Genomic DNA, 14,162 nt, shown 5'->3' on the forward strand with positions numbered 1-14,162 from the left:
CGTGTAGGAAAATGAATGAATACATGGTGATGATCATATTCCTTCATAAAGGGCTATACGTACGTGTAGGAAAATGAATGAATACATGGTGATGATCATATTCCTTCATAAAGGGCTATACGTACGTGTAGGAAAATGAATGAATACATGGTGATGATCATATTCCTTCATGAAGGGCTATACGTACGTGTAGGAAAATGAATGAATACATGGTGATGATCATATTCCTTCATAAAGGGCTATACGTACGTGTAGGAAAATGAATGAATACATGGTGATGATCATATTCCTTCATAAAGGGCTATACGTACGTGTAGGAAAATGAATGAATACATGGTGATGATCATATTCCTTCATGAAGGGCTACGACTACGTGTTTGAAAAGGAGACTGGAAGCTGCTGTGGGAAGTGTGTACAGACCAGCTGTGTTTTGGTGCTGCCAGACGGAACCACTCACGTTATTGAGGTGAGTTTAAAGTATCATTGATACACAGTGGTGGAGGGGTACTCAAAAATGTTTTACTTAAGTAAAAGTATCAATACTGCGATATGGCGTGTCATGGAAAAGAGAAGATCATCACCTAGATCTGCATGTATGGAATCGGCTAGCAATTCTACATTTGACCTCATGGACACCGATTAATAGTTTAACTCGTGCTTCTTAACTATACCGTATTAAGAAGCTCTGTTGTTTCAGCGCGACCTATAGCGCTTAGGTCGCTTCTCGCCCTCACGGCGTCTTACTGGTAATAATCAAAGTCTACAAAGTAACTAGTAACTAAAGTTTTCAAATAATTGTGGTGGAGTAAAAGTACAATATTTGGATCTGAGATATAGTGGAGTAGAAGTAAAAGTACAGACAATTGGAAATACTCCATTAAAGTACAAATCTGTCAAAATTGTACTTAAGTACAGTACTTGAGTAAATCCACCGCTGATTAATACACATTAAATGTTACACAATTCAATGAGCCTAAAGTCTTATTATTTGGAGCCTTTTCACGTTTAACCAATGAACTGCTTCCGTTCCCCGCGACAGCCTTCACACACCTGGGCTCCAACGGACGACAAATGTGCAACATATGAATGCATCATTGATAACTTTATGGTGGTTAAAAAGCAAGTGCAGTGTCCCGAATTCCATCCACATAACTGCATTACTGTGAGTATACGTCTTTACCTGATTGACTCTGTGTGTTTCTGATGGATTATTGTGGCTAGTAGCTGCTTAACATTTGGCTCTTGATTATTATAATTCTACAGACTTCTCAAAACAAATCATGTAACAGAAATGTTCCTGTTGGTTCATTTGAGGCTGTTATTTAATAGGATAGCATGCATGTCATTGCAGGCTGATCAGGCCATACCCTTCCTATAGATAGATAGATAGATAGATAGATTTTTTCACCTGTGTTGACAACTACATTATGTAGTATGCAACCATGCATATTAAACATTCCTAATAGCGGTGTCTTTGAGTGTGAATTAATGTCCACAATCACATTATATACATAAAATGAATGTTCACATCACATTACAGGGAACTGAAAGAATGGATGCAAGTGGCTGCTGTAAAACGTGTGAGTAATATTTTCTGTTGCATTTCTTTTTCAGTATTATACAGAGCTTCAGAATGTTGACTTTTCTACCACACCCAAAACAATGTGCACTCATCCGCACGCACGCACGAACGCGCACACTCACACTCACACGCACACACACACACACACACCAAACGGAACTACAGGACTCAGGCAATCAATTAATACCTTTGCAACGTCAAAATGAATGGCAAATATTGCCTATAGCTTTAAGTCCAAAAATCTGAACTAACCCTTTAATTGTAAAAGTATTTTAAAACGTATTTGTCGGGGCAACCTATATTCCTGCTTTAGTTGTTGGAAGGACATTAAAAATATCTCTATTTAACAATGTTGGGGATGATAATAATAATATTAATAATAATTATTATTATTAATATTATTATTATCATCCCCAAAAAATGGGAAAAATGCTGAATGTGTAGAGAAGAAATACTTTACCTCTCTGAGTATTAAAACTCATCCAGTGCCACCAGGTGAATACCAGTTTTGGCCCTCGTTGCAACCGAAGCCCATTATAAATAAAAGAAAGAATTTGTCATTCTATTGTGCATGTAATGTGTAAAAAAAAAAAAAAGTAAAAAAAAATATATATATATTGAAAATATTTTCCCGCGTCGTAATGAGGCCCATTATACAGTACCTCTTTTTTCTGTAGCTATGTGATAAGTACACACCCTGGACATGACGCTAGCATGTTACATGATGCACCCTGGGCATGACGCTAGCATGTCACAGGGATTTACCCACAATCCAACCATTGATGCTGAGTGCTGTCCAGGGAGGCATTGGGTCCCATCTTTGCTATGACTTTTGTTCCACGACCTCCCAGTCTGAGGCTCAGGCCAGGCCTCTATATAACCACAACAAGGCCACTCGGCTGTTTCTAATTATTTGACGTTAAAATAAGAAATGTGCCTCGTGTTATGAAGCCACACGTGTGTGTCATCATCCTCAGGTTCTCGTCGGTACGAATGTGAGATCCAGAAGACGAGCGCCATCCTCCAGGTGGACGGCTGCAGGTCCATGGAGCCGGTGGAGCTCACAGCCTGTCATGGATCGTGTGAAACGTCCTCAAAGTGAGCTTTATGTCGAACCCACATTCTGAGGGCTGCAGATGGGGCTTCACATTAACTTAAAAAAAAAGAAAATCACACCCGTGTGAAGTGAGGGGCGCTCTTATCACCGTACTGTACATCATCGTGACATAACGTGTCAATTTGCTCAGACACATATGACATAGATTCTCCCTTTATTGTCAATGGGAATTTAACAAAATTACAGATTTGCTCAGACACATATGACGTAAATTCTCCATTCATTGTCAATGGCTTTTATTAATAATAATAATAATAGCTCAAATTTATATAGCACTTTTCTAAATACCCAAAGTGCTTTACATGGGAACACTAGGAACAGACTTTATTAAGAAAAAAGAAAATCAAAGCAAAAAAAATAACAGATACAGGGTTAAAAAGATAAAAGGATAAAACGAGACCTCAGCTGGGGAAAGCTATCCTGAAGAGGTGGGTTTTAAGTCAGGTTTTGAAAGAGAGGAGAGAGGGAGCAGCTCTGAGATGGTTAGGGAGTTCATTCCAGAGTTTGGGGGCCGAAACATAGAAGGCCCTGTCCCCCCAGGTACAGTACTTGGCCTTGCGGACCTTCAGGAGGTTGGCTTCACTGGACCTGAGGGAGCGGGGGGGGACATATGGTTCAAGAAGATCGGAGAGGTAGGGGGGAGCCAGGTTATTGAGAGCTTTGTAGGTGGTGAGCAGGATTTTGTAGTGAATTATTTGTTTGACGGGAAGCCAGTGTAGGTCATGGAGGACGGGTGTGATGTGGTCTCTGGAGCTTGTACTGGTGAGCAGGCGGGCAGCGGAGTTTTGCACGTGTTGTAGTTTGTCTGTGTTACCACAAAATAGCTGATTTGCTCAGACACATTATGACTCCAAATTCTCCATTCATGTTGCATTCAATGCAACACATCGTGAGCTTGTAGATCTGCAATTTAAAAACTGTTTTTATACATTTTATATAACGTGTGGAATGGGACACAGGGACAGTCTGCAAGAGTACTTTTCCCCATCACTGATTGAACGTCATTCCCTGTCCCTCTATCTGAAGGTTCTCGACGAAACACAACGGCATCATGCACGCCTGCTCCTGCTGTCAAGAAGAGTCCACCAGCCAGAGGGAGGTGGAGCTGCTGTGCCCCGGCGCTCAGAGGAAGAAACACTCCTACGTTCACATCGACAAGTGTTTCTGTAACCCCATTAAGTGTGTGGACAAACCGAAAGGTGTTTGAAAAGGTCAACGTTACGCTAAATCGCGCTTCATGTATGTGTTGGTATTAAGGGTGAGCTAGAACCTCAATAAGCTAGTAGGTACGGTATGCATGAAAAGGTCTGCAAGACATATTTAGAATATATATACAGAACGTTCAAGCCAAGCCCCTCTTTCTACTTGTCAGAAAATGTGGAGCCATTGGTATGTAGCCATGACATGACATGACATGACATGCAAAAAAACATATTTGCAATTTTTCAACAATACTGTTAAATGAAATGCCCAAAAAATAGGGACAGCGTTTTGAAAGTGCTTATAAACTGGCACGATAATCGTATGAATTGAATTTGAATTGAAATGCAAACCTTTAATTTACATTTTTTTAAATGATTTTATTTTTTCATTTTCCTCTCCTTTGGCCCCCATGGTGGCCCCTACTTTGTGGAATAGATATCACAACAGACAGCATGGGTTGATAATTATAATGAAGAACGCAGAATGAACCAAATAAGTTTATATCTGTAAACTTATTTGGTTCATTCTGCATTCTTCATTATAATTTGATTTGACGATTTGACGTGAAGATTCTGGACTGTAATATGATGACCATTAATTAGAGGTGGAAAAACTACTTTTAAGAAGGAGTGAAAATTGTGTGAATTTATAGATTGGCTATTTTTACTATAGTTAGGGTTCCGTGGAACCCTAACTATAGTGAAATGGTTCCACATTATCTGACGGACGCGCTGAAGAAGGGCGTGTCCCAAAACGTCTGTGCATATTTGTAAACATTGAGATGAGATTATGATGTCATGCTTTTTCATGCATACGTGAACATTATCGTAGCTGTTGTTGCACTTAGAGACTTGTTCTAATTATGTTGACGTCGACCACACTTACCATGATCATAGGAACATTGTTTTGTTTGTTCTCTTTGGGAGTGGTTCTGTTGATTTAAAAGCTAGATGTTCTTGAACAAATAATACAGCAATAAGAAGATACAACTTTGGGTGTTCTATCTTTCACTGCAGATGTTTTTCCACTATCTCTGATTTGTCAAACTTCAACAAATAGTTTTCATTAAAGTGCTCAAGCAGATCTACATTTGTTTTTATTGTTGTCCTCATATTGCAGAACTAACAGAAGCAGGCAGGCAGACTCTAATTAGCTCAATGGTAATAATGTCAGCACTTCAAAACCCAAGTTAGAATAGGAAATTAGTTACAGAGTGCAGCTATAACAATGTGGGGTCAACATCTGCGATCATCTGGGGTCATCATCTGGGTCAACATCTGCGATCATCTGGGGTCATCATCTGGGTCAACATCCAACAGGAAGAAAGGAGTCAGAAAGCAACAGGACATCGTGGTGTCCTGGAAATAGATGATCTACAATGCATCGATCATGAGCCGCTATGTGGGCTTATAAATTAAATAATTATGCTATGTTCTCTATCGTTAGCCTCATAGGATAAATGCCTAAGTCATTTTTTATGATTTTCGGATAATAAGAAACACATTTTCTCGCAAGTATGTAAGAGTTTTTAATGCAGATTTTTAGAATGGCTTCCTGAGGGGTTAACAAAATGTTTTTTACAAAAAGATAAACATGAGAGTCATTCCATAACAAAAAAAAGTGACTTAGGCCATTTTCAAGAAAATAATCTGTGACTTAGGCATTTTTTAATACATGTCTACTAAACACCTGGGGGTCTATTAGAGTTATGTTAACTCCATACTAAACACCTGGGGGTCTATTAGAGTAATGTTAACTCCATACTAAACACCTGGGGGTCTATTAGAGTGATGTTAACTCCATACTAAACACCTGGGGGTCTATTAGAGTAATGTTAACTCCATACTAAACACCTGGGGGTCTATTAGAGTAATGTTAACTCCATACTAAACACCTGGGGGTCTATTAGAGTAATGTTAACTCCATAATAAACACCTGGGGGTCTATTAGAGTAATGTTAACTCCATACTAAACACCTGGGGGTCTATTAGAGTGATGTTAACTCCATACTAAACACCTGGGGGTCTATTAGAGTATTGTTAACTCCATACTAAACACCTGGGGGTCTATTAGAGTAATGTTAACTCCATACTAAACACCTGGGGGTCTATTAGAGTAATGTTAACTCCATACTAAACACCTGGGGGTCTGTTAGAGTAATGTTAACTCCATACTAAACACCTGGGGGTCTGTTAGAGTAATGTTAACTCCATACTAAACACCTGGGGGTCTATTAGAGTAATGTTAACTCCATACTAAACACCTGGGGGTCTATTAGAGTAATGTTAACTCCATAATAAACACCTGGGGGTCTATTAGAGTGATGTTAACTCCATACTAAACACCTGGGGGTCTATTAGAGTAATGTTAACTCCATACTGAACACCTGGGGGTCTATTAGAGTAATGTTAACTCCATACTAAACACCTGTGGGTCTATTCGAGTAATGTTAACTCGATACTAAACACCTGGGGGTCTATTAGAGTGATGTTAACTCCATACTAAACACCTGGGGGTCTATTAGAGTAATGTTAACTACATACTAAACACCTGGGGGTCTATTAGAGTAATGTTAACTCCATACTAAACACCTGGGGGTCTATTAGAGTAATGTTAACTCCATACTAAACACCTGGGGGTCTATTAGAGTAATGTTAACTCCATACTAAACACCTGGGGGTCTATTAGAGTGATGTTAACTCCATACTAAACACCTGGGGGTCTATTAGAGTAATGTTAACTCCATACTAAACACCTGGGGGTCTATTAGAGTAATGTTAACTCCATACTAAACACCTGGGGGTCTATTAGAGTAATGTTAACTCCATACTAAACACCTGGGGGTCTGTTAGAGTAATGTTAACTCCATACTAAACACCTGGGGGTCTGTTAGAGTAATGTTAACTCCATACAGAACACCTGGGGGTCTATTAGAGTGATGTTAACTCCATACTAAACACCTGGGGGTCTATTAGAGTAATGTTAACTCCATACTAAACACCTGGGGGTCTATTAGAGTAATGTTAACTCCATACTAAACACCTGGGGGTCTATTAGAGTAATGTTAACTCCATACTAAACACCTGGGGGTCTATTAGAGTAATGTTAACTCCATACTAAACACCTGGGGGTCTATTAGAGTAATGTTAACTCCATACTAAACACCTGGGGGTCTGTTAGAGTAATGTTAACTCCATACTAAACACCTGGGGGTCTGTTAGAGTAATGTTAACTCCATACAGAACACCTGGGGGTCTATTAGAGTGATGTTAACTCCATACTAAACACCTGGGGGTCTATTAGAGTAATGTTAACTCCATACTAAACACCTGGGGGTCTATTAGAGTAATGTTAACTCCCTACAGAACACCTGGGGGTCTATTAGAGTGATGTTAACTCCATACTAAACACCTGGGGGTCTATTAGAGTGATGTTAACTCCATACTAAACACCTGGGGGTCTATTAGAGTAATGTTAACTCCATACTAAACACCTGGGGGTCTATTAGAGTAATGTTAACTCCATACTAAACACCTGGGGGTCTATTAGAGTGATGTTAACTCCATACTAAACACCTGGGGGTCTATTAGAGTGATGTTAACTCCATACTAAACACCTGGGGGTCTATTAGAGTGATGTTAACTCCATACTAAACACCTGGGGGTCTATTAGAGTAATGTTAACTCCATACTAAACACCTGGGGGTCTATTAGAGTAATGTTAACTCCATACTAAACACCTGGGGGTCTATTAGAGTAATGTTAACTCCATACAGAACACCTGGGGGTCTATTAGAGTAATGTTAACTCCATACTAAACACCTGGGGGTCTATTAGAGTGATGTTAACTCCATACTAAACACCTGGGGGTCTATTAGAGTGATGTTAACTCCATACTAAACACCTGGGGGTCTATTAGAGTGATGTTAACTCCATACTAAACACCTGGGGGTCTATTAGAGTAATGTTAACTCCATACTAAACACCTGGGGGTCTATTAGAGTAATGTTAACTCCATACTAAACACCTGGGGGTCTATTAGAGTAATGTTAACTCCATACTAAACACCTGGGGGTCTATTAGAGTGATGTTAACTCCATACTAAACACCTGGGGGTCTATTAGAGTAACTGTTGTTTGCTGTGTATGCAATGTAAAAATGCCCAAGTCACACAAAGTGAGTTAGGCGGCTATGTAAAAATGCTCAAATCACACAAGTGACTTAGGCAGATCATCATTTTTGAAGATAGTGAGCTTTGTGATTGGCTGAGGACATAGGCGCTAATCCAGGACGATGCAGCAGCCCCAGGAGAGCACCTGTATGCAGAAATCTCAATTTCGCCAAAAAATGACTTAGGCATTTATCCTATGAGGCTAACGCTATGTTTTTTCAATGACAAGGATTTGTGTTAATCTTATCTTGATAATTGTATCAAAACATTTGTTTTAATGATCAATTACGGTATAATGATTGGCTCAATTAACTGTTGCACCCCCTACTTCAAATATTGAACATGAATTCCTAGACAAATACATGTTGAAAGGCATTAATGTTATAATGTATAATAAAATGTTAAAAGATATTATTTGGTTCTCATGTAAATTCACTGACAGCCTTGTTGTCTCTGTTCAGGTCTATGTTGTGGCTCCCCCTACTGTCATGGTAAGGTACAACTTAGTTTCTACAAATGTATTTACAAAGACAAAATGTCATGGTAAATGGTAGCCTGGCTAATAAGCCAGACTCAAATCACCAACGGCTGATTACTTTAGCCAGGCTAGGTAAATGTTACATTTCTATTTGATTAATGAAAATACCTCAAATTCAACAATTAATGTGTCAGATAGGCCTATCCCTAGAGTATAGTTGACAGTTGACACTAGTCTACTGTATGTGTATGAAGGGAACCATTACAGTAGATTTAACAGGATTGTCCTGTAGGTACAACTTTTTATCTCCATGGCAAATTGGCAATGTATTTTTTGTATTCACTTTTTTAGAGACAGTTCTTCCAGGAAGTAACACCAAGATTGGACACAAAGCCACAAAAAAGGTTTATGGTTCTGCACGTGTAAAAAGTATATGAATGTGCATGAATCCCTCAATAAATAAGTAGGCTATGACTTATTTGATTGTTTTCAGACTTGTGTTGTTATCATTTGGATCCCTGGCTAATAGGCCTTATATGCCTTGACACATTATAACAAAAAATCTGAAATACCTTACATCACTGACACCAGATTAATAGTTCAACTCCTGCTTCTCAACTGTGCCATATTAAGAAGCTCTGTTGTTCTTGCCCTAAGGCGTCTTACTGGTTTATTTGGTCTTGTTTATAAAGTGTAGTTGTTTATTTGGGCTTGTTTGTAATGTGTACATAGTTTCTTATTTGAGCTTGTTAATTAACATAAACACACCACAATTATGAACTTTTAATATGCATACTGTGGCCATCATTGCAGGCTATGAAAAGCTCTGGGCTAATCTTGACTTACATGAAACAAAATGTCCAACCCCACATAGAATGGCATCGCAAATTGATTCAAACTGGTGACAATTTCAATCCCGATCAAATCACAATTTGAGTCGTGATGCAAACAGAAGAGAACAGTAAAAAGCAGTACATTTGGGAATAATGTGATCAATTAGAATATGTTAATTGGTATAATTTGTGGCTTGTAGGCTATTACATTGTTTTCCTTTTGTGTGGTCATGCATGAATGGAGGTGAATGAATGGAGTGTGATGAAGAATGGGTGTGGTGCTGCATGGTGACTGGCAGAGTAAACTGGGTGATTGAAAGCAGGTGTGGCTACCATCATTGACAGGTCCCGCCTTGACCTACCCCTCCTTCCTCATTCGTTCTTCCCGTCAACGCCCTGGTCCCGATTGGCTGGGCAATGGCCCTGCTTCCTACAAACATGTTCAGCCTGTGCTAACTTCTGCAGCAGAGACTACATCCCTCTTGTCCTCCACCCATGTTGCCCTTTCTTTTGTTTGCTTTGGTATTTAGTTCTTTGAGTTAGTTTGTCTTCAGTTATTTTGAGTAAGTTATAATGTGTTACCTTCATTTTATGTTAATTCTGAGTTTCTGACTGTAATTAATTCTGAGTTTCTGACTGTAATTTTGTTCTTTCTATCGTAGTATATAATTGTTGTGAAAACGTACATTTCCCATCAGTCAGTTTAGTTAGTCACCCTGGCCCAGGCAGGTCATGCCTTGTGACATCACATGACATCATCAGGGATGGAGATCCCAATATTAAGCCCATATACGGAGATCCCTGATGACATCAATATTGTCCAGAAACTCTACATCTCACCTCAAACCCTTAGACTCCATATATGGAGCTGACCTGTTCTGATATTCCATAATGTTGATCCTTCCCCATCCATCCTTCCTCTTCGATGTCTCCCTTTTGACTGATAGCTGTCCATTTAAACTCTAGACGGGCCTGCCCCAAAGTTATTAGTGCAGACGCCCGGCAGCCGGTGAAAACTAGAGTTCTCCACAGGCCAATAAATTAAGGCCTGGCCCTACCTGAGGCCTCATCAAACCCTGTACACTCAAGACACTGCCCCCACTGCCATCTCTATGGAGCTGACCTGTTCTAACATTCCATATGATGATCTGACCTCATCAAACCCTGTACACTCAAGACACTGCCCCCACTGCCATCTCTATGGAGCTGACCTGTTCTAACATTCCATATGATGATCTGACCTCATCAAACCCTGTACACTCAAGACACGCTCCATATATGGCCAGTAAAAAAAAAAACGGGCACGCACCGGGGTGAGTCTTCTTGTTACCCCCTAGACAGGGGGTCGTAAGTTCGTAACTCTACTACAACATATCAGTGATAATGTTGTGTCTGTACTCTATTCATTATAGAAATCAATACATTGTTACATACGCTGCGCTCACATGCGTGTACAAGCCCTGCACATGCACGCTCGCATACGGGCGCTTTATTCAGAAAACCCATGCCTAATAAATGTAGTTATTACGCCACTGATGAGGGGTAGCCTATATTAAAAGTCTGATTTTCCACAGCTTCCGTACTGCTCGTAAAGAGGATGTGATCAAGGCTGTGATGCAGGCAGTTAAGGATCCTGATCCACAGTGGTACGTATCACATAATTTGGGGACTTATTATGTCCTTAACGTGGTCCTAGTTTACTGAGGCACGCTTTATGTGTGAGTCTGCAGTTTTGATTGCAATGGGAAGTTCATTCCATAGTTTTGGAGCCAGAAGGGAGAAGAGTCTGGGAGGTGTGTGTGTTGTCCCTGCTCTTTTAGTGAATGTTCTGCCAGCCTCCCTGTGAGCCTGGTTGTAAGGGTCCGATCAGACTTTGAAGATACAGTATGGTGCCATACATTTGGTTGCTTTGAAGGCTAGCATCCGAGTTTTGTACTCAAAACACAACCAGGAGCCAATGGAGGGAGCGGAGAAAACATCTCTATCTCTTGATAGTGTCTGCTAAATGCCTAAATTGTAGATTAGTGTTGATTTGACACAGTTAAAGATAACGGATATGACACACTGACCATCTAATATTGCAAAATATAATATTGGCGTGATGTGTCTTTGTTTTTTGTAAAATAGGTTTGTTTTTTATCCAAATGGTTAATGTCTATAGTTTGCTAAATAATAACTGCCGTACTCCATGTCTCTTCTAGCTCTCAAATAAACAGAAAATAAATGTTCCTCATCAGGAGAGTAACCTCATTTAGTTTGCCAGTTTACATGTCGTCTGATCATTTCTTTGAGTGATCACTATCCTTTTGAGATGCCTTAATGTACTACATTAGAGTTCATAACGTTGTAATTGTCATTCACTAGAAGCCTGCAACAGGACTTAATATGAGAATTTAAAAGCCACTGGGAAGATGGAGCTGGACGGGACAAAGAAGAGAGGAGGATGACCCTGACCAGCAGGAGAGATCGGGTGAGTTAACTTATTGCCCTGCTCTATTACTGTTGCAGTGGAGTGAAAGTACAATATTTGCCTCTGAGATGTAGTGGAGTACAAGTAAAAGTATTGGAAACTGGAAATACACAAGTAAATACCTCAAAATTGTACTTAAGTACAGTACTTAAGTAAATGTACTTTCCACCACTGTCAACTACAAGGAGCCACTGTAGTCAAGGCCCACCCCTGGACGTCCATCATTAGTCTCGGATGGAAAACCTGGATTACAGCTCAGATGCGTTGTGAGTTTCGTAGGTCTGCTATTTTTGGGGAGTCCTGGGCTTGAGAAACCCCCTGCCTGTGACAGTGAGCTTAAAATGAGCTTCCTTGTACATTATGTATTTTGGAAGAATTCTGAAATTTTTTGAAATTTGTCCAACAATACCAATAACCACAGTCTATGATAATAACATAAAAATATATAGGGCCACCAGGTTGAAATAGTGCGTTAAATAAATATTTTACCAATAAAAAGTACTAAGTAAATTGCATGTATGTGAAAAATACGAACAAGCAGCTTGTGACTACATTATACCTAACTATTGGATGTATTTGAATGCAGATTTATCTTTACTATTTCCTGACAAAGTAACAGACATACGCGGTACAAGGATCCCACTTATTAACAACGATATGCATATTTTATTAATTGGCACGATGACAAATAGAAACAATGTTCTCTTTCACGATGTACTATAATGGTCTTTAGACACACAAAAAAATGTATATACATTTCATATTATCATCAAAAAAATAAATACGAGAATAACGTGGATGGAATGAAAGCACAGGGTCTGAATGTGTCATCATGCAGTTCAGAATAAGGGTAAATGAATGTCAATAGAATAGAATAAAATAAAATATAACTCAATCCACTAGGTGGCACCACAGCCTGGGCCTACTGTTACTATAACTGTACTCTATTGTAGTATACTAATTAGGTCACGAACAAATGTCAAATTTATCTTTGGGGTCTTGAGCTAAAACCTTTGACAACCACTGTTCTATTGTACAGTAGTAGTAACTGTACTGTACTGTACTGTACTGTACTGTACTGTACTGTACTGTACTGTACTGTACTGTACTGTACTGTACTGTACTGTACTGTACTGTACTGTACTGTGTAAAGGCATTATTGTGGTAACAACATGGTATATACAGGAAAATGAAAACACAACGGTTTTTATGTGTAGCCTGCTGTGCAATGAGGTTTGGGTTATTGCCTGTGAAGAGCAAAGGAAATACCCACAGGTCTAAACCTTTTGGTTTAGAATCTTTGACATTTTCACTTCCTGTGTGCTGCGACTTAAACCTGTTCTCTGGGCCTGGCTATTGACTGAGAGCCAACGCTATACATGTGACTGAACAACAAACAAAGACAAATAATGACAATAGAATGCTTAAATACAGGTGATTGTCCTGACACTCAAATCAGGGGTCATCACTATGTCCGTATGCGGACAAATGTGTCCGTGGCAAAGACTTGGTCTTGTCCGTGGCATTTCTTTTAATTTATTTTCCCTTTTACACATTATTTATAATGTTCTTATATTGATCATAAGAGCACATTACTGAATGTCAAGTCTCCACTTCAGGTTTTTTCAGAATTTGTATGACACTGATTTACTACGACACTATGGCACATTAGGAGTCCAACTAGTACTAGTGTTTCTCAAATATTTTATTTGCAAGGAGCCCCATAACTCTGAGAGGGTACAAAATGGACACATAAGGGTCCATTTGGTTACATTTCATACTCTCTCATTCAATTAATAATGTGTAGACTTCTTGTAAATTAAGTATAGCCTAATGCAGGCATGTAACAATAATTTAACTCTTGAGATTGTAAAAGTAAACCAAATGCACCCATCAGGGTCCATTATGTCAACGCTCTTAAGAGTTAAAGATCTAATAAGGGTCTCCATCATTTAGCTGGGGACCACCTGGAACCCCCTCAAGGTGGTCCCTGGACCACTGGTTGAAAACCACTGCTTTAACCCATTAAGACCTGAGGCAGCTTCTACAAATGCCTTCCTAAATCAATCAGTCTAGTTCTCAAACCCTTTTGTTCCAGGCATGGACCCCCAAAATGAGATGTTTGTCCACGGACGTCCATCCCCATGTGAAAAATGTTTGTGCCAGAGCTTTAGCTTAAAGGACCAGGAGGACTGTGGGCAGTTCAGGAACCCGTCCACCAGTGACATCATCGATGGGGAAGCTAGGCTTTCTATTCCTGAAAAGTTGCAATGCGATAATGGATAAGCCATCATCGTTCTCACGATAAT

At 39.5% G+C, this 14,162-nt stretch overlaps 1 protein-coding gene across 1 annotated transcript in view; it reads left to right on the top strand.

Moving 5' to 3' along the window:
- Positions 1 to 4,106, top strand: part of LOC310853960 (mucin-5B-like) — a 68,473-nt gene extending 64,367 nt beyond the window's left edge. Inside the window, exons 43-47 of the mRNA XM_083758436.1 lie at positions 362 to 466; positions 1,040 to 1,162; positions 1,541 to 1,580; positions 2,560 to 2,680; positions 3,726 to 4,106. Of these exons, the coding sequence (XP_083614562.1) occupies positions 362 to 466; positions 1,040 to 1,162; positions 1,541 to 1,580; positions 2,560 to 2,680; positions 3,726 to 3,906 (570 nt within the window). The 3' untranslated portion in view covers positions 3,907 to 4,106. The remainder of the gene's footprint in view (positions 1 to 361; positions 467 to 1,039; positions 1,163 to 1,540; positions 1,581 to 2,559; positions 2,681 to 3,725) is intronic.
- Positions 4,107 to 14,162: the final 10,056 nt, after the last annotated feature.

Source organism: Protomyctophum parallelum (assembly GCF_964188405.1).
Source record: "Protomyctophum parallelum genome assembly, chromosome: 23".
Classification (NCBI taxonomy): Eukaryota; Metazoa; Chordata; class Actinopteri; order Myctophiformes; family Myctophidae; genus Protomyctophum; species Protomyctophum parallelum.